At 40.0% G+C, this 24,572-nt stretch overlaps 2 protein-coding genes across 3 annotated transcripts in view; both read right to left on the reverse strand.

The window, feature by feature from the left end:
* The window catches only part of LOC127042979 (cystathionine beta-synthase-like), a 102,350-nt gene that overhangs the window by 60,814 nt on the left and 16,964 nt on the right, over positions 1-24,572 (reverse strand). The gene's annotated exons all lie outside the window — the stretch shown is intronic.
* U2AF1 (U2 small nuclear RNA auxiliary factor 1) lies at positions 1,867-23,682 on the reverse strand. Of its 2 annotated transcripts, none has more exons than XM_050936724.1 (8): positions 23,572-23,682; positions 19,319-19,406; positions 14,576-14,642; positions 10,409-10,458; positions 9,293-9,391; positions 7,259-7,392; positions 6,694-6,786; positions 1,867-4,720 (listed from the first exon to the last, which is right to left on the reverse strand). In XM_050936724.1, the coding sequence occupies exons 1-8, from the start codon at positions 23,613-23,615 to the stop codon at positions 4,552-4,554; spliced, it is 744 nt and encodes a 247-aa protein (XP_050792681.1). In that variant the 5' UTR covers positions 23,616-23,682; the 3' UTR covers positions 1,867-4,551. The 2 variants fall into 2 exon arrangements, with proteins under 2 accessions (XP_050792681.1, XP_050792682.1); XM_050936725.1 differs by lacking the exon at positions 14,576-14,642 and adding an exon at positions 15,543-15,609.

The following is a 24,572-nucleotide window of genomic DNA, read 5'->3' on the forward strand; positions in this document are numbered from 1 at the left end:
ATAAAATAATGACTGTTAGATTCAAGTCCTTCTCTGCAACAGGAGGGCTAGAAACTTACCAGTGGGCAGAACCACCAAGAACTAAAAGGACAAGGGGGAAAAAAAGGCAGAGCCTCTCCTGTACAGAGTACTCTACAAGAACAAAAATGAGACACAGGAGGTGCAGCACAGGAGACTTCAGAGTTCCCAAGTTTTGACTGTTCAGTAAGTGGCCACATCCTGCTCACTTTATTTGTGTGAATGGTATTAGGGCTTATCCACACAGTTGTACTGGATTAAAAGTGCAATTTCAAATAGCCATATTGGTAAAAAAAGGGTGTACAGTAGTTTAATTTAGGTTGATCAGAAATAGGTTTTAGTTAAACTGAATAAGCCACCACAAGAGCAGCTACACGGGGCTATACACTGATTTAAGTTAAATCAGTGCAATCTGTATGTGCAGAAAAAGCCTAAACCTCTTTGCTGCCTTTGGAACAGGGTGCTAATCAGTACAAACTGCAGTGAGTGTATTTGACATATCAAAACATTTTAAAACAGATTTTAAAATAATCCAGGGACAAAAGAGTAAAGTATGCAGATTGACTACCATTACAGATAAACACCACTACTGTACTGTTAAGGAAAATCGGCATGGTAGATCATGTATTCTGGGGGGTTCACTCCTGACATCAATGAGGACAAAGACTGGACCTGTGATACACACACATGGAATCATGAGAGATGGGTTTTGCTGATTTCCATATACACGACTTACCATTGTAGGCAATTGTTAAAATAAACAGTGACTGTTGAAAAACAGAGACCCTACTAAACGAAAAAGCCTTGTTAACTAGTCCACCAATCAGGTCAAAAATGTTTAGGTACATACAAAGTAAACAATTCTAAGTTTGTGATATATCAGTTTAGTCAGAAAAGAGAAATAAACCTTTAGTATTTCTAGTTACAATGTGTATATTTAATTAGAACCAACTTAAGAATTCTTTAAAAAAAAATCAGTCTAGAACAGAGGCAGGGCTGTGATACTATACAATAAACATTTAGCTCCCAAGAAGTAGCAGAATTATTACTTTTTTTAAAAAATTCAAAGATGCAGATCTCAGGCACTGAAGGCTTTTAGTTTCTACTATGTAGACTGAGATTATACATATGTAGATGAAAAGGACAGGAAATTCAGATTTAACCTGTCTGTGCAGATAGCTGGAAACGTAGTGACAATGTCAGCAGAGGACAATCGCTAACCCTTGCCTGAAACCAATTTATCAAGTTGTGTTGTACACTGACAGGGAGAAAGGGAGTGTACTAGGCTTTTAGGACACTAGTTACGTATTTCCTAAGTTGTGCAAGCTCCTTCTGTCATGTTCTTAAATAAAAGATGTGTTATTAGCCAAGATTGATTTCTACAATCAAATACAAAACCGATCCTGTAGCCTTTACTCAAATATATCCCTTATTGAATTGCATAAGGAAAGACAGCGGTCTACACCTTGTACCATGAGTGCCCAAGTGCTACATGGATTTATAATTGTTTTTAGATTGAGGAAACAAAGACCATTTCCTAGAATGTATATATACACACACACAGAGGTATATAAAGAGATCTGTCTCTTAAATGAAAATAATGGTTTTGTTGACAGGTGAGGTGTTTAAAATTTTTAGCATCTGACAATCTTGCTGGCACAGTTTTAAAGAAAAGTGTCTGGTTTAAAAGAAGGGTTATGTTTCTATTACATGCAGGTTATGTATCAAAACAGATTTATTTTGAACAAGTTCTCCATCTGGTTGTACAGTCTTAACATACATCATATTCATGGACAAGAAGCATTTTACAGAGAAATCAGATTTGAGACTAATACAAATAAGAGGAAGTCACTTGGAATTATGAGTTTATTTAAAATTAAACATATCCAGACATCAAAAGGTACCATATGCTGTCATTTACTTGAGATTAAGAAATTCCATGAGCTAAAAGTGATGTTTTTCAACAGACGAAATCTTGACATTAGGAAATGGTCATCAGTATTCCAAATTTCAAAATTTTTTCCTTGTTCTACACTTTGTATATGGGGAGAGAGGCTTAGGATAATAAAGTAAAGTTTCTCCATTTCCATTAATAAGCCTAAATAGCAGTTTTAAATGGCTTTGAGGAAGTGACATTTATGCCAAATCCTTTTAAAAGTGTAGTATGCAGTATTACAGGTGAGGCTACAATGACAATTGAGTTTGTGCTAGATTTGTGGTCTATGCTCTCACTAGTCAGGTTGTGGAAATGTACAAACTGTAAAAGCTTTTCTTCCTTGTGAAATTCAGTGACATCCCCGGCTTGCTATTAGTGTCCCTGAATGCATATTTGAGTTACATTATTAATTCACAAGGCCACAAAATGATGCATTCAGTGGATTCCAATGAGAGGGAGAAAAATTTTGAAGTAAAATAAAGCAAAGCACAAGAAATTGTGCTCTTTGCAATTCACTTGTGATGTGTACTAGTTTAGGTCTTGTTTACAAACAAAAGCTGTACCAGGCTAAAATGATTTAAATAAACTGGTACAAATCACTGTGTAGAAACTGGCTTATATCAGTTTAGCTAGTTAGCATCAGGACTCTGTGGCATAGACAAGGTCTTACACATGCTGTTTGCCACACAAAAAGTAAAAAAGTAATCCCTGATTTATCCGTAGACGTTGCGTAAATGCACATGAATACTGTCCCTACCTTGCTGGATTTTGCAATCTAACTAGAAAGGGGTATTAAGTAACACAGAATGTCACTGAAGAGAAAATGGGTAAATCTTAACATGTACATTGAGGTGAATTAGAGAGCTAAGCTAACAATCTCAACCTCTCAGTTGGTGGCAGGGCTATCCCCAGGTTTCAGCTCATTGTGATATTGACACCCAAGGTCCTCGAAACACTGTTGAAGTCCTTGAGGTGACAGGAAGCCAGGACCTGATTTCTAGTGTACTGAAAGATAGATCAAAGCCATCTTTACACATCATAATGGTACAGTAAGAGAAATGCTTCTTTTGCTTTGCCATTAGCCTTTAAAACCAAGTTTCTATATGTGCCGATTTCCCCCTAACTTGGTTAGTGAAGGCATTCTGCACAAATCTGGGAATAACTCAATTTTTATTTTGGCCCAAAAGTTCACCTTAAAGAGGTAAGATGTGTAAGATTTTCTGCTTTCCTTCTTCAGTATTATTAATCACTATTTGCCACTTCCAAGTGCCAGCAAGTGCGGTCTTTTCTTACGTTTATCTTTTGGGGATAAAAAATAAAAACAGAAAAGTTAATTATAAGCCTGTCCACAAAATGTCTATATCCACTGCATTGTACAAGTTATATAGCACTTAGATGTTCCAGCAACTCATCAGTTAGAGGCTTTAGAGCTAGAAGAGGCACTGAATCCCATAAAATGTATTTTGCTTTATGAAGAAGTACAGCTTTGATTCACCGTTGCAATGAAGAATGTAGACAGAGTAAGCCTAAAAATATCTTAAGAATGTAATAAAATGCTCTTGTCCATTAGCTTTGCTATGCAAGTGCTTTATGTAGGAAAAGATGCTTTTAACTACAGGTCAGATCTTCTCTTAGAAGTGAGCAACAGATGGAGAAGGTACAGTGTACTTTTCACTAGCGCCCAACTTACTCCTTATCCTGAATACTGATATGCTTTCAGTTAAAAGGACAGCCAATGGAACTTCAAGTAAAAGAAACCTTCCATGAAGGTGGATCTGATACTCAGATATTTTTTATACAGAACTCATCCTGCTGTATGGAGCATGAGCTTTTGCATGATAACTTGATGTTCTGTTATAAGATACTGCATTCATAACTTTAGCCTGAATACTGCACTAGATACACTGTCCTTCTAAGGAATCACCTGAGGCAGGTAGGTGTGTGTGTGAAGAATAAAAAAAACTCTTTAACTATGAATTCTGGCACAGCCAGGAGTAGCAACTCAACTACTCGAGGGCTTAGAGAATAGGCTTTAGATTTTACACCAATGAATTGGATTTATTGTAAATGCCACAGTCACAGTGATAGACAGTGCACAGACTTCTATTAACATATATATTTTTGCAACTTAGCATTTCTACTGAGTAAATAAATGCACTTTGCACAGCCTTCCTTTAAATGTGCCTAAACTAACCTAAATAAGCAAACAAAATAGCAGAAAAGGGAAACTTAAATTGTAACTGTCTCTTAAGCAATATAGTACTTTATCCATGTATATAATATACTATTTTATATTATATACACAGGCTTGCACATTTTCCTTAACAGTTAATTCACACCTGAATTTAAAAACTTGCACCTCCTATACATTTGCCACCTTTACTGCAAGCATAGTTAATCCAGCTATTTGTCAAGAAAGAGGAATGACAGTTAACAAAAGACTTCCCCCACAAGAAACAAGTTACACAAAGAATACTGTATCACTACAAATTTTTATTCAGAAGCCCATCTTTTTTAAAAAAAAATCTCATTAGGAACTTGTTTGGTCAATTGACTACAACACTTGCTACCAGACACAATAGTAAAAATGGCATGGCTCAGAATCGACCAGATCTTTCACGATCTCTTGACCGCCTCCTATCACGTTCCCGTCCTCCTCCTCCTCCTCCGCCACCACCGCCTCCTCCTCCACCACCACCACCACCTCCACGACCACGATCTCTGGATCTAGAACGACGTTCACGGGACCTTGACCTGGATCTATGCCTGCAAGAAAGCATTAAGATTGTAGTTCTTAAATATGGTGAAACAATGCAGCAATATTCTACAGAGTACCAGGGATCAATCACTCAATGAAAACACTAGAAAAAGCAGTAGAGTTTGAAATAAAGTAGTGATTAGGTACTTCCACCACCTAAGAGCCTAGCACCTTCAAGCCAAGGCCATCATTATAGAATTCTTCAGTTTTAGACAATGAAAGGTCAGTATGTATAGTGAAAACTGTTACCTGCAGTCACTTGTCTGAATGGCCAGAAAAGTGTCAGTTCCCTGGAAGTACCCCTCTAAGTTAATTGCACTATTACACAGAACCAGTTGGAACATTGTGAGAAGTCTTTTGTAGTCATTTACAGATTTAATGGTACACTACAAGTCTAAAGCCATAGGGACAGCTATATATAAAAAAAGCCTAACAAATCAGGATTTTCTGTTCTAAATTTCACAAGTAGTATGAGATCAAAGCATTTTCCTCCTCTTCAGTCTCCACCTTCTCCATCACTAACATAGTAAGGCCAGTGAGCTGCAAGAGCCCAAAAATGCATCTCTGATGTCACAGCTACTCAGAGCTCCAGAGCCAGCCTCTTAGGGAGGAAGGTCACAAAAATATTTGAGAAGGATTTTGAAAAGCTTTAACCAGTCATTTCTATTACCAAATAGAAAATTATACATTTAAATTTTTTTTAAAGTTATGCTACTAAATATGAACTACAGAGTTTTTTTATTTATAGGCATTGCTGTGGAGCTCAAAGTGGAACTGAGCAACTGTGTTTGCCTCAACTTGCGAACACACCAAATTTCAGAGGAGTTGGGGGGTGATCTAGGACAATGAAAGAATGTGTCACAGCAAAACTGTGTGGTGCTTTTTTTTTTTGAGATAGGGTAGAAGTGTACATGTGTAAGGCAAAAGATGAAAAAGCAAGATCATTCGTGCTGAATGTTTACTTGGCCCCTTGTAATTTGGAACATTTGTCACAAGTCTCATTTTGGTTACAATACTGGCAGGTCACCTTTAAATATACATAATCCACTCTTGAAAATCCATATTCATAATCTCACAAGAAAGGATGAGGGAAGACTTTTCAGAAAGAGAGGCCAAGCTCAAGTGTTTCTGACTAAGGGAAAAGAGGTCAGGAACCAGAAAAGTAACTATGACTCTTAAGTCAGCAGCACATCTTTTACAATATCATAATATTCTTAGTATAAATATATCTCTGACACTTTCAATTTAAAATTAAATAATACTTAATTTATCAGGCAAGCAGGAAACAATGCAATATGAACTTTTCACAATTAAGTTTACTCCTCCAATTCCAAAATATTGCAAGACAATTCAACAGCATTTTTAGGAAAAATATGAATGTGTGTGTTTGTGAAAGTGTTTAATTGATAATACTGGAAAGTGAAGTCCTATCAACAAAAGAGGTTTCATACTGATAGCAGCAATGCAACGTTCGCCAACGTGCCTGAATTAAGATTATCAGAAACCTTTTTGCCACTGTGTGGAACTCTATCTATTGCCCATTCGATACACAGCACGCCTACCAAGGGGGAACAGTAGCGCCAACGGACATGGAATTTTGTGATGTTGGCAACTGTCCACTAGCAATGGAACCAAGATCACCAACTCATCTGACACATGCACCAGACATCACTTTCACTTTCCCAACATGGAATGGATATGAACTGATTGGAAACTCTGTACTTCACATTACTGACTCTCTCTGCCACCCTCCATTTTTGATTATTTTTAAAATTTGCCATAAAGCCAGATTAAGTCCTGAATATTTACAGAAGAGTCAGATTGCAATTCCACACCAGAACTGGATCAGGAGAGGAAAAAATGATTTAAACAACTTTCCTCAAAGTCAGATCCTATTCTTTATGTCTTCAAAAAGTTCAGGGAAAAAATCCCTAAATTATTTGCATCAGTTGGCTTTAAATTAAAAATATAAAATGCTTACTTCTTACGACGACGTCCATATAATTCACGTCGCAATTCTCGAGAAATGGGCTTCAAATGCATAAAGTTACAGAAACCTCCTCGCGTACACTCTCTGTGGAGTAGAAGAAAATTATCACAAAGAAAGCATTTCCAATTTATACTCTTAGCTTTTCTTCTTTGTAAACCTGTGGTCACGTTAACTGATCTGTGATTTTTTTAATGTAACATTAAACAATTTAAACATTAAATTGGGAAGCATGACTCTTGGTAAAATATCGTAATTGCCCTGAAGTCAGAGTTACACATGAGCATAATTTACATGGAATTACCTGTGTGCCTGGTGCATGAATGTCCAAAAGTGAAGAGAAATTTTTTGTAGAGATGAAGAGACTGAGTGCACATGGTGCTAAGGCATGTGAATTGAGCTTGCTCTAGAATCTAGATGTTAGTGTAGCTTTAAGTGTATTTTCTCTGAATGCATCGTTTGGAAATGCACTTGAAACCTTACACTCATGAAAAGCTTAACTTGGAGGTATCTCTAAGCTACTATAATAAATAAGCAGTAGCAAGTATCGTTTCATTACCCCATTTCATACTGACGGCAACAAGCTTCTCTGAAGTCAGTCACAGGTGAAAGTTCAGCATGAATTGGCTGACCATTAAACCAGCGATTGTTCAGATCAATCACAGCCTTTTCTGCATCTTCTTCACGACGAAACTGAGAAGAAAGTAAAATTAACATTCTCAAAATATTACATAAATGGTAACGTTTGATCTATTTTAATTCCCGGCTGGATATTTAACACATGCTCAAGGCCAGCATTAAAACTAGAAGTCCATTTTATATTCTATTTGCCCCTACTCTTAAATGGTGTTTTAATGAAACATATGTGGGTCCATTCAGTTTATTATTTAAGCAGTAACATTTTAAACATGAACAGTCAATCTGGAGAAGACTTAGTGGTTTCTCTTCAGACTAAATAATTTTGTTGAACATTAACATTTCATGTTTAAAAGATTAATTGGTCTTAGACTCTCATAGACTCATAGGTCAGAAGGGACCAATATGATCATCTAGTCTGACCTCCTGCACAAGGCAGGCCACAGAACCCTACCCATCCACTTTTATAACAACCCCTAACCCAGGACTGAGTTATTGTCTTGCAGGCATTTGTAAGGAATATGAATCAAATAACATCATAACTTGTAAGTATATCAGAAAATCGTTATCTAACTCACTAGTTACTGGACAATTAGAGCTTAAAGAGGCTGTCAAGCATTTTAGACCATGAATTTATGTTCTCTAAGAAGGTTTGATAAACACTTAATTCAAAAGATTAAGTGTGCAATAACAAGGTTCTGGGAGATTTAAACCAATATTCCACCTTTCAGTGTTTACACTCCAAAACAATACACAGTGCTAATTACATAATAACCAGAAAGCAAAACTGACTGGAAAATAAGCATGTGATAAATACTTTTCGAATTCCATCAATGATTGGGGTTAAGAAGGGTGTCAGGATAAATCTAGTAATACTTAAAATGGCTGTATGCATTTCAGCAATTTTGTAAATGCTCAGTTACTCTCTCCTCCCCCCACTCCCTTCAGGGTCAGGCTTGTACAAATGCCATTTCATTTAATCTGTTTTTTATACCTATTCCAGTTTGCATAATGATCTCATCAACATTACAAAAAAAATCGTCTCAATGTTCAAGTTGAGCAAGGTGCAAAGAGCAGGCAAGTTATGACAGTTCTAATAAATTCAACTGCTAGCAAGATGGGTAAGAATTTTTAAAGTATGATTTTCATCTGATTGACCCCTTTAAGCATACTATACTTCTAATTTTAAAGTTTAATACTGCAATGCGCAACAGTGTAAATATTCTATTTATTACGTTTCACAGGAAGAATATAAAACAAGCTAACGTCTTGCAACATCTGAAAAAAACTGACTGGAATTTTATTTTAAAAATCTACTTGTATTGTAGTTTAACCAGTTGACACACAAATTAACACACAGTAAGACAGTTCAGTATTTTTTACTCGAGTGGACTGAGCTGATCCCGGTCACAATTAAAGTCAAAACTGAACCCAGCTATTCTAGTCTTCTCCTAAAAACCATATAGTGTGACTGTTCTGAGAGGTTTTAGAGGAATTGCAAGACATTCTGTGTACATGGAAACTCCTCTCAAGTGCATTTGCTGAATACAACCAGGTCTTTCTCCAACAACGAAGTAATTAACATTTAATCGAGCAGGTCACAGTCACACTTGTAAGTTAACAATTTTATAGTTCACTGCTCTGAATTTCAATGCTCAAATGTAAATCAGACAACAGTTCACCTATGTGAAATATCTTCACAACTAAAAAGGTGAGATCAAACTTTATGAAAACAAGACAGATTCAACTGTAAGGGGATGTATTTCCCCTCTGCCGGGTTTGGATTCTAATCCATTCAAACAAAAACAAAAAAAAAAAACCAAAACACACACTCTCTCTCTCCAATGTACAGGTATTTACTTTCATAAAGGTGCCGCCATGTTTTGAAAATGTTAATTGTGTATATTAAAGAAAATTTGTATTCATAATGTATTGCAGAGGTGCTTTTGCATCTTACCTTTACATATACATTTCCAACTAGATGATCTCCAAGGTTATCACAAACGTTCATCTCCTCAACTTCACCATACTTTTCTTCCATTTCTGTGAAGACCTCCTAAATATAGAGAAATTTATTAAAAACATATTGTGCAAATTAGACGGATTAAACATACCTACAAGACAATTAATCACTACTAAGCAGGAAGACTATTCTCTCTCCCAACACCCTTCATACATTTTTGTTCTAAGACTGTAAATTTCTGGGCAGGCACTGTATCAGCCTGTGTGCATGGACAATATTTAATACACTGTGAGCACTACAAGGATAAAGTAATTAACTACACAACTAAAAAGTAACTTTTCTTTATTTAGAAAATGAGATATACAAGACACTAAAGCCATGCCTTTTGGAAAGAAAAGCCAATCTTCCAGTCTACTACACTTAGGGTGAACAGATGTCCCGATTTTACAGGGACAGTCCCGATTTTTGGGTCTTTATCTTATATAGGCTTCTATTACCCCCCTATCCCTTGTTCCAATTTTTCGCACTCTCTGTCTGGTCACCCTACACTTCAAAATTTATAAATTGTTTGCTAACACTGAAGTATACTTTTTAACTCAACTGTGTGAGGAAAAAACAGAGTGCGAGACACACCAAAAATAGACCATACAGTATTTTGTTCTGAAACTTGGAATCCAAGGGCTAATATAAACAATAGAGTTATATGTAAATTAAAGAAGGACTACAGCAGGGACTATATGTTTAATATGTAAAACTGAAGTTATACAAAAAATATCTAGACACTAACAGGATACACATTTCAGTCAAGCAACCAAATGTCTAATTTGTGTTTTCTTCCCCCTCCACCATCCTTCCCTGATCACTCCCAGAATCCAATCTTATTATCATTTAAACAGTACACTCTTTGGGGCAGGGAGTATTTCTTGTAATGCACATTTAAAGCCCTATTTATCAGAATTAGAAGTGGTAAATCTGAGAGAATTATAGTTTTCCTTTTTCTGTCCCATCAAGGATTAGCTGGAGGGTTTATTTTTGTAATTTTTCACTGCCACCAACTAAACTTTGCCTTTGAAGAATATAAAACATTTTTAACAGTGAATTTCAACATACCTCAAAGAATTCATCATAATGTTCCTGCATTTCAACATCGCTCACAGCACCTGCAAATTCCAAGAGTCGAACAGATTAGAATCAATATTTGAATGACAAGACTCTGAACATACTACAAAATATATTTTAGAGAACAGAAGTAGTCATTTACCGAAGCATAAGAGATGCTATGCAGTTAACCATTAAGAAGTATTAAAAATAACTGTGAGCAGCTTTGAGTCCCAAAAGATAGGAATCTCTCAGTATGTGATACTAATATGGTCAAATCAAGACAAGTTTTAATCAGCATTCAAATGGTACATGCCAAATTTAAGGGGAAAGTATTTACTTTGAAATGTGACTAATTAAACGTAGAACCCCACCCTCTGCCAATAGTTTACCTACACAGAAGGCAAGTGCTTTGCCATGTTAACTATTTTAAAGCATGATTATTAAGATTTCTCTTCCTAAAGGCAGAGCTTTGTTTAAAGATGTTCACTCCTCCAGTATAAATACACTAGTTTGAGAAATCACTGATGTGATTAAAACTGCAGCTCATCGTAATCCATTGAATTTGTCCAGAATACAAGATACGCTTTTCTTGTTCCCTCAGTAGAGTGAAACTACGTGGCTTTGTGGTAGAAAGCATTTCTCCATTTTATTTTTAATGCCAATTTATCTTTCTGTAATACTGTAGAATGGTTTTTCTTTTGTTTTTTTTTAAATGTGAGAGAGGCTGGCTATATATTCACATTAGATCATATTCATACTCCTAGCTGGCCTTTGCAGTTGAGTGCTGCTTGCCTGCTGCTAAAAAACTAATGTAAATTAAAATTTTGCTCATTTTTCAAATATTAAATATAACAAAATAAATTACAAGAGATATTTTCAGTTCTACACCATTTTACCATACATTTTATTTAATAAGTCATATACATTAAAGCCAGATTGATTAAATCTTCAGTTAAATGGCTTTATTACAATCAAATAGAGTAGCTTTAAAACAGATGTGGCACTTCATGCATGAACAATGTTTTAACCTTTAAAATGCAACACCATTGCTTTACTGAGCAAAACTTGCAATATGACAGGAGGATCCAATAAAGCTATGTTTATTTGCCTCAGTCGCTGTGCAAAAACAGGTGCTCTGAACCCAGTCATTTCTGGATCACAGTGCAAATCATGCCATTTAGAACAGCTTTTCATCTTTACTGAAAGATGCTTAATATTAATCAATCAAAAGCTACCTAATCTTCGTGGAACTATGGACGATTTTTCTCTATAAGGTTAAAGGGATACTGGTCAAGTAGTTTAGGCTCAAGATATTTGACCTTCCAGATTCAACGTTTGCTTTTCAAGAGACCCTTCCTTGCCTATGCACCAATTTAAAAATCTCCCAAACATTTAGTCAACATTCACTACACAGAGACAGTTTAATAACTAACCATATTCCCAGGGCTGTGCCAACATCAACAATGATAGCACACTAACATCTGAGTGATTTAAAAAAGCGCACCAGTTTGGGCTCCATAGAAAGAAAGTGGCATGATCAAAGTTTACCAAATGGGAAAGTGCTGAAAACTGATACGGATATTCCACTGTCAAGCTAAGATTATAAAAAGAAAAGTAAAGAAATTGGAAGTGCTTGAGAGTTTCCCTCTAAGGTGGAAAGGGTAAGAATCATACACAGACTTCACAAACATTCAAGTTCCAGGGCTACCAGTGTCTGAACCTTGAGAAGCCCAACTACTAGATAAAAATCAAGACTATTGCAGGTCAAAATTAACATTAATCCTCTATGACAACAATGGAGAGGAAAATAGTAAAGCAACGACATTAAATAGCTACCCATTAAGAATACATGCGGTATTTAAATAGGGACAAAGCTGAAAAGATACGGGGAGGGTTTCAGCACACTCATTGATAAAATAGAGCTATAACTCTACCATACCCGGTATAGTTAAGCTCTGTTATACAATTACCCATCTATCAAGACAAACTAAAGTTTAAATATTAGTATCAAACTCTAGTTTGGAGAATCTGTTTACCTAAAGACTCCTGCAAACTCCAGGAGGGTCTGGGCAAATAAAGTCTAAACAGCTGCACAGCAAACCAAGCAACTTTAATTCTGTGCAAATTAGTTACCAGCTCTCTGAGAATTTAGCTGATGTGTAGGAAGTACCCAACATCCAACTGCATATTTTTAGCAATACACAGATAGTAACACCATAAACGTCTATAACAAAAAGCCTACAGGCCAACAGAACTTTATAAATCCATACAAACTTCATAAGCAACATTCTACTTCTAAAGAAAAGCCCTGGTTTAACAACTGACATTAAGTGTCAAGTCGATCTATTCAAGTGCATTAGTTTTGTTGTAAGATATGCTGTTTATGCTAATCTTATGAATCACATTTCACTCTGAAATTAGTATTTGATTTCATAAAATAGAATGTTGTCTAATTAAATGCTGGTAACCAGTGTTTCCTCTAATTGTTCCCACTCATGTGTGGAATGAATTTTGTTACGTTAACCAATATGGAGGTGATGTGCGACAACTGTCATTTTGGTGCACACAACAAAATTCAAGTGGTGGGGTGGGGGCAAGGGGTTTGGAGAGTGAGAGAGGGCTCAGGGCTGGGGCAGAGGGTTGGGGTGCAGGAGTGTGAGGGCTCTGGGGTGGGGCCAGAGATGAGGGGTTTGGGGTGCAAGAGAGTGCTCTGGGGCTACGGCAGGGAGAGTACTCCCCCCACAGCACCACCTGGACTTGGGGTGGGGGGGCAGAGGGGAAGAGGTGTCTCTCCCTGTGGCAGAGCTCCAGGGCTTGGGCCACAGGATAGGCGCCCCAACTCTGGCCCCTGCAGGTCTGGCCGGTGCTAGGTCAGGGAGGGGCACCCCGGCCATGACAAGCCCGGGCTGAGGCTTGATTCAGGGAGTGGTGCACTGTGACAGGTCTGGCTGCACGGCCCTGGCTGCAACTGGGTATGGGCACACTGCCCTGGTTTGCGCCGTGCTGCCCAGATTCAGGCTGGGGTAGGGGAGCCCCGGCCGCAGCAGGTCCAGGTTATGGCATAGTTGGGGCCATGGAGCTGGGGGCCGGGCAAGGTTGGGACCAAGAAAGGGTCGCCCCTCCACTGGGGAGGGTTCCCTGAGTGCCTGTGCTATGCTAAATAGGCTGCTGCATGGCCACACAGGAAACTTAGCTGGTAACTAATCCAAACTAGTTTATGATCTAGTGGCTAAAAAAGTAATAACTGAACAAAACTTTAGCACCACATGCTCAATGTTCAATTTGTTATAAAATATTAGAAAAATAACACCTATCTTTTTTAGTTCTAAAGCCCTTAAGATCTTTTTCTACTAGTGTCATTGGTTCAATTGTAATGACAGATCAATAGTCACAAACTGACAATCTCAGTCATTTAACTTCTGTCATGATGCACAGTATGAGACTTTTTGCCCATTTCCTAACTACAGAAGAGTTAAGAAATTAGTTCATAACAATATCCAAACTGTTTCCTTTCCCCAAGTGTACTTTTAAAATTATTTCCTACTATGAAAATATGTAACTTAGTTCTGGAGAATTTGAATTTTCAAAGTAAGGGAGAATTTGCAACATGCACTAATCCACAAGGACAGCTGCAGAAGAGTAGAATTTGTCAGTCTATATTTATCTTCCAAAGTAGTCACTAAATGGGAGCTGCATCATTAGTCTAGGACAAATATTTTTGCAAGCAGTCTTAAAGGTCCAAATCTGATGCTCTCAACATTAACATAATGACGAGAAACATGTTACGGATTAAGTTAATGTGTGACTGTCCTGCTTTTTGAGCAGCGAAGTCTAATGCATACCTTTAAAACATACAGCAAAAATATGTCTAGGATGCAGGCAAGTGACAAAGGGGAAGAAGGGGAAAAAGGAGACAGCAGTGGATTAAGGCTGCTTTACAGGGGTTACCAATTCAACCACTTTTTGATATAATGAACAAGTATCCAATTTCTCCTAAGAAACAAATTCTTGTGTGGTGGGGGAGAGTGTGAGAGAAAAGGACAAAAAATTGTTGACACATTTTATGAAGTGTGGGCAGTTTGATCCATTAAACTAAAATGGTAGACCAGCTTAAGTCGACACTGAGCTCTGACAATCAAGCCCAGGGAACCAGTGAAGGAACTTGTATGAACTTACAGCGCAAACCGTCAGCAGACTGGGAAGAGTTTTGAGGGTTACGGTAAATGTTCAAGAGGGCAATGGTCTGAAATACAAAACGCAACAACTTTATATTATGGAAAAGAAATTTAACACGAAACTGGTTTCCTTTTGGTGATCGCTTTAGCCGAGTCTCAGTGCTGAAAGAGAGGCAGTTATTTTCTCCCAAGAGGAGAAATTTTCACTTAGCTGGTGACCTTTCTGAACAAACCTAACACTGTAAAGCAATAGAGATCTCATGATACTCGATTACTGTATTTTTACTTTAACAGTTACTTTGCTCACCTCCATTATAATTGAGGTGTTTACATGGGGTTCAATCAAAAAAAAGTTTGCAGTATAATGAATGGTATCCAAGTGTCATAGTAACAGCTGTAACATGTAAGGTATCATCATATGCAGATGTTTGATTTTGGCCTTACTGAACAATTAGTGAATAAAACAACCCCTCAAGACACACTAAAACCAGCATGACTCTAATGTATAACACAGTAATCATGGTATAACATGAAATCTCCATTTCCTAAAGAAAGGAAAGGTGAAATAAAATGCACAATTTTGGGCAACTTACCGTACATCATAAATATACCTAAGTTTTCATATTATATCAAGAATTTGAGAAATGCTTGCAAAGTAATCATTTAAAAAATGAATGCAATAAGTGACAGGGCTTAACAGTTACAGGATGTAATGCTCATGCACTGTGCAAATGATTTTGAATCAAGGAAGTCCAATTAGCTTATCTTTTTATAAAAGTCACTTTCCGCACTTTATAAACACGTACATTTACCAAATTCTTGATATATGCGCAAGGAGAGTTCCATCACTTGTCCTGTTTGCAACAGCTTTATGTCAGCAGCTCAGAAGCCAACATTATTTTCTCATAATTATGAGTGGGCTCTTTAACACCATTCTTTAAAAAAATTTCTCCAACTGTGGGACTTACAGTGTGAGCCGTCAGCCGTCTGTGCACTGTTTTGGGGATTACGATAGATGTTTTGAATCAAGATGGTCTGCGGGGAAAAAAAAATAAAAAGGGGAATTCTACTGGCTGCTGTGCATATAACAGACAATTGCAAAGAGACAACTATTCATAAGATATTTCCTTTTGGATTTGCAGAGTATCTTCTGAAACTGCATCCAAACCATCATATTATGAAAACAGTTTTAAATTAACCACCAAGAAGGAGCTGTGTTTGGTTTCCCTACTGAACTGTCCCAAGTATATTTACTGAAACTGTTTATTTGAAGTAAGTGTATGACATCTTGTGTCAGAAGTACAATGTCACCTTGCACTTCAAGCTGCTCAGTTATAAAGATACCCAAATTTATCTTAAACCAAATTCATTACTGCAAGCCTAGAAAAGCTGCATTTGTATCAGTGCACAGTACATAGCATGTGATGCTGTAAAGTCTTTAAATGGTTGCCTCAGATATCAAGTTTTTCGAATATCAACTAGATACCCCCTATTGTCTGATCAAGCAGTTTCTTGGTGAAATTTCTGTTTAAATAATATAATAGTTTTAAATGTTCACGTTTTCCGATCCTTCAATAAAGATCAATATCCTTTTAGCCCTTCTGCTTTTTACTTGAAGAATTAGACCACGCAGGCTTGAAACCTTACATTTGTACCGTTCTTCTTAAAATCAAGTTGTCTGAAAAAACAAACCATGTTTAAGTTAGTAAACTAATATTACATAAAATTACAATGTCCATATAACTGTAATCAGCTCAAAGAGATTCAGATTTAATTACTTAATATACAAGTTTAATGTTAGTTTGCATGAACTTCCATCCCCAATTGAATTTAACTGGTGCAACACTTGTTTTCTGATGCCACCAAGAGAGTAAAACATGTTAAATTACATTTAAATCATATAGTGATTTTACTAACACATCAACCAAACCAATACTTGCACCAGTGGTGGCAACACAATAAAATATAACCATGGCAATAGCTCTCTATTAATAAGATCTGTTCCTCAATTTTCTATCACAGCTGATTACCAATATTTGCACAAAGTCTTCCATAATCAAACTGTTACACATCAAATTCACTAGTGACATCACAATCCAGCTTGTGTGTCAAGTCCAATGCCACACATACTAGACTATGACTTCACAACATGACCCTGTCAAGCCCAGCAGTTCACTTCAACTGACATCAGATAAACAAGGACTAAATTGCCAGAGAAAAAATTGCTGGTCCAGCTTAAGAAACAATTACTTTTAAAATCAGGTTTAAAAAGAGATTTCTGAAAACATGTTTAAGCCAGACAGCATGGATGGCAAGTATCCATTAGATGTGTTATTAAGGGAAATCAGTGAAAGAGTTAGGAATCGAACCCAAGTTTCCCTACAACTAGGCCTGCGCTAACCCACATATACTAAACAATAAATTTGTAATCATCTAGAGGATAACAGGATTATAAGGAATAGCTAGCATGGATTTGTCAAGAATAAATCATGCCAAATCAACCTAATTTTTTCATCTTTGACAGGGTTACTGGACTTGTGGATGGCGGGAAGCAGCAGCTATGATGTATCTTGATTTTACTAACATTTTTGATACAGTCCCGCATGGCACTCTCATAAGAAAACTACAGAAATGTGGCCTGGACGAAATTACCATGAGGCGAGTGCACACTGGTTGAAAGACCATACTCAAAGAGTAGTTATAAGTGGTTCGCTGTCAAACTAGGAGGGCATATCCAGTGGGGTACCTCAGGAGTTAGTCCTGGATCTAGTACTATTTAACATTTTCATTCATGACTTGGATAATGGAGTGGAGAATATGCTTTAAAAGTTTACAGATAACATCAAGGTTGGGGGAGTTGCAAGCACTTTGGAAGACAGGATTAGAATTAAAAAAACCTGGAAAAACTGGAGAACTGGTCTGAATTCAACAAGAGGAAATGTAACAAAGACAAGTACTTCACTTGGGAAGGAAAAATCAAATGCACAACTACAAAATGGGGAAAAACTGTGTAGATGGTAGTGCTGTTGAGACGGATGAGGGTTATAGTGGATCACTAATTGAATATGACTCAACAGTTGCGAAAAACAGCCATGAAAAAGGCTAATATTCTGGGGTGTACGAACAGGAGTGTCAAATATGTCAGACATAGGAGGTATCTGTCCCACTATACTTGGCACTGTTGAGGCCTCAGCTGGAATACTGCATCCAGCTCTGGGTGCTACAATACAGGAAATGCGTACAAACTGGAGAGAGTCCATAGGTGAACAACCGAAGTGATAAAAAGTTTAGAAAGCTGACGTCTGAGGAAAACGGTCAAGAAACACTGGGCCTGTTTAGTTTTGAGAAAAGAAGACTGAGGGAGGACCTGAAATCAGTCTTCAAATATGTGAAGGGCTGTTACAAAGTGGAATAAGATCAACTTTTCTCCATGTCTCTGGTAGGACAAGAAGTAATGGGCTTAATCTGTAGCAAGGGAGATTTAGGTTCAGTATTAGCAAATACTTCCTAACTATAAGGGTAGCTAAACTCTGGAATAGGCTTCCAAGAGGTTGTGGAATCCCATTCATTGGATGTTTTTAAGAACAGATTTGACAAATACCTGTCAGGGATGGTCAAAAATTTATGTGGTCCTCCCTCAGCACAGGGAGCTGGACTTGACTTCCTCAGGTCCCTTCCAGCCCTACATTTCTATGAATCCATATTGTAATATTAAAACATTTTTTAAAAATACATGGTTTCTGACCACTCTCATTAACATAGCTATGTTTGCAAGAGGAATTTTAAAGCAGCTTCTTAAAAGGGGAGGATTCTACTGTAGATGAGATTTTAGAAGTGGTCCCTCCAGGTCACGGTTGAGGCATATTAGCAAGGCACTTCCACTGTTGCATATACTGCATTTCTGTGGGTGAATAGCTGGAAATGCAGGAGCTTTCCTAACCACTAAAAATGAGAAATGAGAAATCATCTCTTTACCTGCATTTCTCGACAATCAGCAATGATAGAAAAAGTAAATGTAAGTTGAAATTTAAATGTGGAAGTTTTCCAGGAGCATGGAAGACGTTCTTTGAGAGAATTGTAGTGCTAATAAACCAAAAATACATGTTAACCAATGCCCATCTCTTTTTAGCCTATATCCATTCCTTATTTCACAGGTAACATTTAACCGGCCACTGTCTGGATAACATGTAGAGCCAATTGTATATCCTTAAGCAGCTAAAGTAGAGAAGCAATCCTTCCACACCCAATGGGCTAAGCAAGTGACCGCTAACACTTTTAGCCTAGGCCAAAGATCATGAAGGAGCAGGGGAATCTCTTCTGACCATGTCAGATAAGGAAGCAAATTTGCTTTAAAAAAATAAATAAATCTTGGAAGTTCTGACATTTGGCATGGGTAGAACATGCTGCCATTGTTTGTGATGTAATCAATCTAGGATGGTTTAAGTGCCTAAACATCTGTGAGAAAGCACACACCTTACAGTTAGCACTGTTTAGTCTCTACTATAGACAAGCTTACAACAGCATTGCTCCCTGCAACCATTAGGGAGATAGGAGAGCGCTATAAATGCTGGGAGAGGAAAATGGAGGAGAAAACACTCTCTCCCCAGGAAAAAAAAAAAAAACATAAAAAAGTTGTTTGGCCTCAATTAATTCTGGATAATTATTCAGTTAATTATTCATCTGAAGTGCTTAGAACCTACATTTAAAAGAGATATGTACATAAATTCTACAAGAGGGAACAAACCTGGCTAAATGTTGGTTTATTGTGCAATCGAGAACATCTGTCCCCATGACGGCAAGCTCCAATTTTGAAATAAAATGAACAGTTGACTCTGCAAGTAAAAAACAAGAGATAATTAGTCTATGGAAATACAAGGCAAGAGAATATGAATACACAATTAGCATTTAACATAAATGCACCCTATCAACTTAACTTTAAAGCACAATTAAATACATCAATCAAATCAATAAAGTCCAAGACAGTAATGGGACTGGTTAGTTTATACTGATTCCCCCTCATCCATGACTTGAGAGAGCTGCTGAACTCCAGGATAATCAAAAGCACACAGAGCAGCTGCAATCTGAAGTACTTAAGTGTACTTATTCAGTACCTTATTGTTATATTCAGCATCAGTCAGTGGGAAAATATTCTCACCTGTAACCACTATTGTTTCCATTTGTTTCTCCTCCTTCCTCATCCTTTCATTTCTCCCCTTCCCCTCTCTCTCTTCATTCAGGCAAGCCCCAAATCTTTCCACCCTCTCAGTCAGCTTCAGTTCCATCCCACCAGCTAAAACAGTCAACAGTTAAATAGCTGACACTTAAGGGATGTCTATACTGCAGCTGGGAGGTGCGATTCTCAGCACAGGAAGACAGACTCCACTATCTTAGCTCCCCCCTCTCCCTGCACGCTGCAACACACAGTTCAATGCCCTGCTGACTCCCAATGAAACATACAAAATGAACACTTAGTATTTCTAATTTCCCAAATGCCAACAACTGCTAGACCTAGCCTTGACTATCTTTATAATCAAGAGCTAATTTTTACCACAGTAGCATAAACTCCCCATGAACCAATGAGAACAGGACTTATTTACCTTGGTTATGAAAAGTAATCACAGGCACTAGATACTACAGAGAGCAAGGAGAGTGAAAACTGTCAATAAGGGCTATATGCATACACAAAGTATATAACCTTGCTTTTATCTAAATTTACTTTTCTTTATCCATACACTCACAATTTACAATAATTCCTTCACATTTCCTTTTGTCGAGCTGAAAAGGAAACCAACTTGTTTACTGGCTATGTCCCCACTGTCCCCTTCCCCCTCAACCTTAACTGTGGTATGTTTAGTACAGTAACTAAAAAGCAGAACTTAAATAATTGGCAGATTTCACATTGTAGCTCCAGCTACAAAGAACACACAGAGGAACAGAGTGAAAAGCACTTAATTCTAATGGGCTGTGCATAACACGTATTGCATGTTGACACCAATGATTTTAATAAATTCCACTTTGCAGGCACAATGACAGGCATGGAAAAATTCTGAACGGTGTTCAAGTGTATATTTGGGCTTCTAGACAGCAACTTCTATCACCAGATCACAGCATGAAACATTCAGCACACATTAAAGATTATATTCTAATTCACATCTGGCCTACACCTAGAATTTAGGTTGACTGAGCACAAAACTTTTCACAGCCCTGAGCAATGTAGCTACGTTGACCTAACCCCCACTGCAATCAGATGAGAGAATTCTTCCATCAACCCACCCATGCCTCTCAAGTTTGGTCTACAGTGGCTCTCGACCTTTCCAGACTACGGTACCCCTTTCAAGACTCTGATTTGTTTTGTGAACCCCCAATTCCACCTCACTTAAAAACTGTTTACAAAATTAGACAAAAATACAGAAATGGCACAGCACACTATTACTGACAAATGGCATACTTTCTCATTTTGTCTGTATTAAATTGTAGTTTGTACTGACTTCACTAGTGCTTTTTATATAGCCTGTTGTAAAACTAGGAAAATATGTAGATGATTTGATGTACTCCTTGGAAGACCACTGCATACCCCCAGTGGTATGTGTTCCCCTGGTTGAGAACCACCAGTCTACACTAACAACTTACGCTGGTATAACTACGTGACTCAGAGGTGTAGAAAACCCACAACCCTGAGTGACACAGTTACACCAACCTAACTTCCTATGCACTATGTTGATGGGAGGACATTTCCTGTTGAGACAGTTACTGCCCTCTTATGGTGGATTACCTACACCAACAGGAGAAGATCCCTCCCATCACTGTAGGTAGCATCTTCACTGAAGTGCTCCAGTAGTACAGCTGCATCAGTGCAGTTGTGCTGCTGCAAAATTTTAAGTGTAGACAACCCTCAGAGACGGATATATTACAGCAGTGGTCTCCAATTTTTTTAATGCACAAGATCACTTTTTGATTTTAAGATCAACCCCACCCCTTTTCTGAGGCCCTGCTCACTCCATTCCCCCTACCCCCCAGTTATTCGCTCTCTTCCACCTTCACTCACTTTCACTGGGATGGGGCAGGGGGCTGGGGTGTGGAAGGTGGTGCAGGCTCCGGGCTGGGACCAAGGGATTTGGAGTGTGGGAGGGAGCTCCAGGCTGAGCCTGGGGCAGGGGGTTGGGGTGCAGGAGTGAGGGGCGCAAGCTCTGGGAGGAAGTTTGGGTGCAGGAGGGGGCTTCGGAATGGGGGTTAGGGTGCAAGAGGGTGTGAGGTGCAGGGTCCGGCCCGGGAGGCGCTTACCACAGGTGGCGGCGCAGCAGAGACCAGGCAGGCTGCCTGCCTGCCTGCCCTGGCCCCACCCCACTCCCGGAAGTGGCTGGCCACACCAGCCCCTTCCTCCACGGCAAAAGAGATATGCCAGCAGCCAGCCACTTCCAGAAGCAGTGTGAGGCCACGGCAGGCTGCTGAACCGCCGGACTTTTAGAGGCCGGGAGATCGTGATCGACTGGCAGAGGCTCCAGGATTGACCAGTTGATCACGATCGAAGGGTTGGTGACCACTATATAACTGCGATGGAAAAACCTCTTCCATTGCTATAGTATGTGTCTACACTATAGCAGTACTTGTAGTGTAGACACACCTTCAGATGCATATCTCAGAAAAAAAGAAAAGAAAACTGAGTACTGAGTTCACTCCAAATCCAAAGCTAAAAACCAAACTACAAAACCTCTAATAATTCATAATAACCTCAACAATTTCAACTCAATGACCATTGCAAAGTTTCATTTTCAAATTCTCCTCACTGAGGATGAATAGGACTGACATGGGGGTAGGGGAGTGAATCATGCGCAGTCCCTAAAGGGATCAAAAATGTTTGCATGATTAACATCAATCTATTCCATCAAGTAGGCAGCAACATTAGGAAAATTCAAAAGCCACAAACCCTCATTTTCTGACAGAAGGATGACCATGAGCCATCAAAAATCCACTGAGGCAATGACATAATCAAGGGCAACACCCATTTCTATAGAACCTAAGCTTGTTTTTAAAAGCAAAGCAAAAACAAACAAACAAAACTGCAGGCCCTCGAGTTTGCAAAAATGAATCTTCCAGACATCCATCAAGTGTAAAGAGGATACATTAGTGCTCCTGACTGAGCACAGCAACGGCTCCAGGGCCTTTCCTGAGCAGAGCTTCAGGAGCAGCAAAACGACAGCAGAGCCGGGAGGGTCGTTTTCGCCATTGTAACCCAGAGCAGCAGGACCTGGATTTACGTGGCCTCAGGGTATCGAGGAGGCGATTCTATAGAGGGCGACGCGGGGAAGGGAGCTACTAGCCTGAGCAGACTTTGAAAGCAGCCCGGGGGGAGGGGCCACTGGGCCCCATCCGCATTTGTTCACGGCTCCAAACCGGGACACGAGGACCCGCCCGGCGGGAGGCGCGCCCGCAGCACGACGGCAGACTCTGATCGCCAGGGGGAGCGCGGGAGAGCACGTGGGGCGCTGCTCCGCGCGCAGACTGCCTCCCCCCGCCCCGAATGCGGAGGTGTCCGGGCCGGCTCCCCATGGGGATCGTCGAACAAGCGCGTGGAAAGTCTCTGCTGCGCGCAGCCCGCCTGGCGTGGGGACAGTTACCGCCGTTAACCCACACGGCGGTTACCCACTGCGCGCGCGGGCCTGGTCTCTGGAAGGCAGCGCGCGCCGTCCAGTTTCCTCTCCCACCCGCAGGAGGGAGAGCGCGCGCGCGCCGCCACGTTCCAATCGCCAAGGCCGCTCCGCCTGCCCCTGGACGGGAAGCAATAAACTGCGGCAGCGGCGCACGCTGGGCGCGCGCACGCGCGCTCCATGGCACGAGAACCCAGAGAGGACCGATGGGGGGGGGGAAGGGGAAGCCTCCGCGTTGAAACCCATTATGTGAACAGGCCGCACGAGCCCGACCCCCGCCATCTCTCCCCTGCAGGGTACCCGGAGCGCTGGGCCGCCGCCAGTGGCGCGGCTTCCGGCACAGGGCACTCACTTGTCCTTCTCTGTGCCGAAGATGGAGGCCAGATACTCCGCCATCTCCCACCACCAACCGACCGCCGGAGAGGCCCCGGCGCCGATTGAGCGCGTCACAGCTTCGCGCCGGAAACACTGCCCCGCCCACCGCCTCCAGCCTCTGCCCAGAGCATGGGGGAGGGGTTGCTGCTATCCGCGCATGCGCCCCCAGTGTTTCACCAGCTTCCTTTCCGCGGGGGGGTCAGAGTGAGTCAGGGCGGGGTCCCTCGGCCCCGCGTCCAGCCTGGCCCCACCCCAAGGCTCCCGGCACTCAGCAGGGAGTCCGCGTGTGGAGCGCAGCGTCGGGATCCCTACGGCGGCCCGGCACGCGCCAGACCCCGCCCAGCCCTCCATGTCACGGGACGGCTCAAATCAGCGGGGGTCAAACCCCAGCGGGGGCAGGAGCTCCTCGTGCAGAGCTTACCCCTGCGCCGGGTGTAGTAATTGGGAATCTTATCTGAGGTTCACACGGGATCACAGGCCTCCCGGTGCTGGGGCTTTCAGGGCAGCAGCTTTGCACTGCCAGACTCCTGCTACAATCACAAGGGTTGGCAAGACTGGATTGTGCCCTTGGCCAAAAGGGTAGTCAAGATCCACCCTCCAGAAGAAAGAAATTTTTTAAAAAAGAGTGTTAATTAAATAGAAAGATTTCAGGGTCTGTTCAAAAGTGTCTGGGGGTCTGGATTTGGCCCACAGTCTGCCTATTGACTACCGCCTAAGCGAACAGGAGCAGGCTTACGGTAGGGCAGGGCTGTGCTCTGCTCGGTTTTGAAGAGGAAATAGCAAAAAGGTATAAAACCAAGCCACAAAAAATCGTTTAAGGACATCAAAAGTAGGAAATCGGTATTCCCCAAACAGACCATATAATGTGCTTCTAGTCCTACATAAAGTTGTACAATAACTATCAGGGTATGTATGGAAATCAGCAGAGAGGATTATTCTTTTGTCTAAAACAGAAATAAGTGGCTGAGACCATCCCTA

The sequence above is a fragment of the Gopherus flavomarginatus genome, chromosome 1 (assembly GCF_025201925.1).
Source record: "Gopherus flavomarginatus isolate rGopFla2 chromosome 1, rGopFla2.mat.asm, whole genome shotgun sequence".
NCBI lineage: Eukaryota > Metazoa > Chordata > Testudines > Testudinidae > Gopherus > Gopherus flavomarginatus.

Coding starts and splice junctions, on each gene's coding strand:
- U2AF1 (XM_050936724.1), bottom strand. CDS start 23,615: ATGGCGGAGTATCTGGCCTCCATCTTCGGCACAGAGAAGGACAA. Junction 10,459..14,575: donor GTCTGCTGACGGTTTGCGCT/GTAAGTTCATAC, acceptor TGGAATTTGCAG/GTGCTGTGAGCGATGTTGAA. Junction 6,787..7,258: donor TGCCGTCAGTATGAAATGGG/GTAATGAAACGA, acceptor TCTACTCCACAG/AGAGTGTACGCGAGGAGGTT.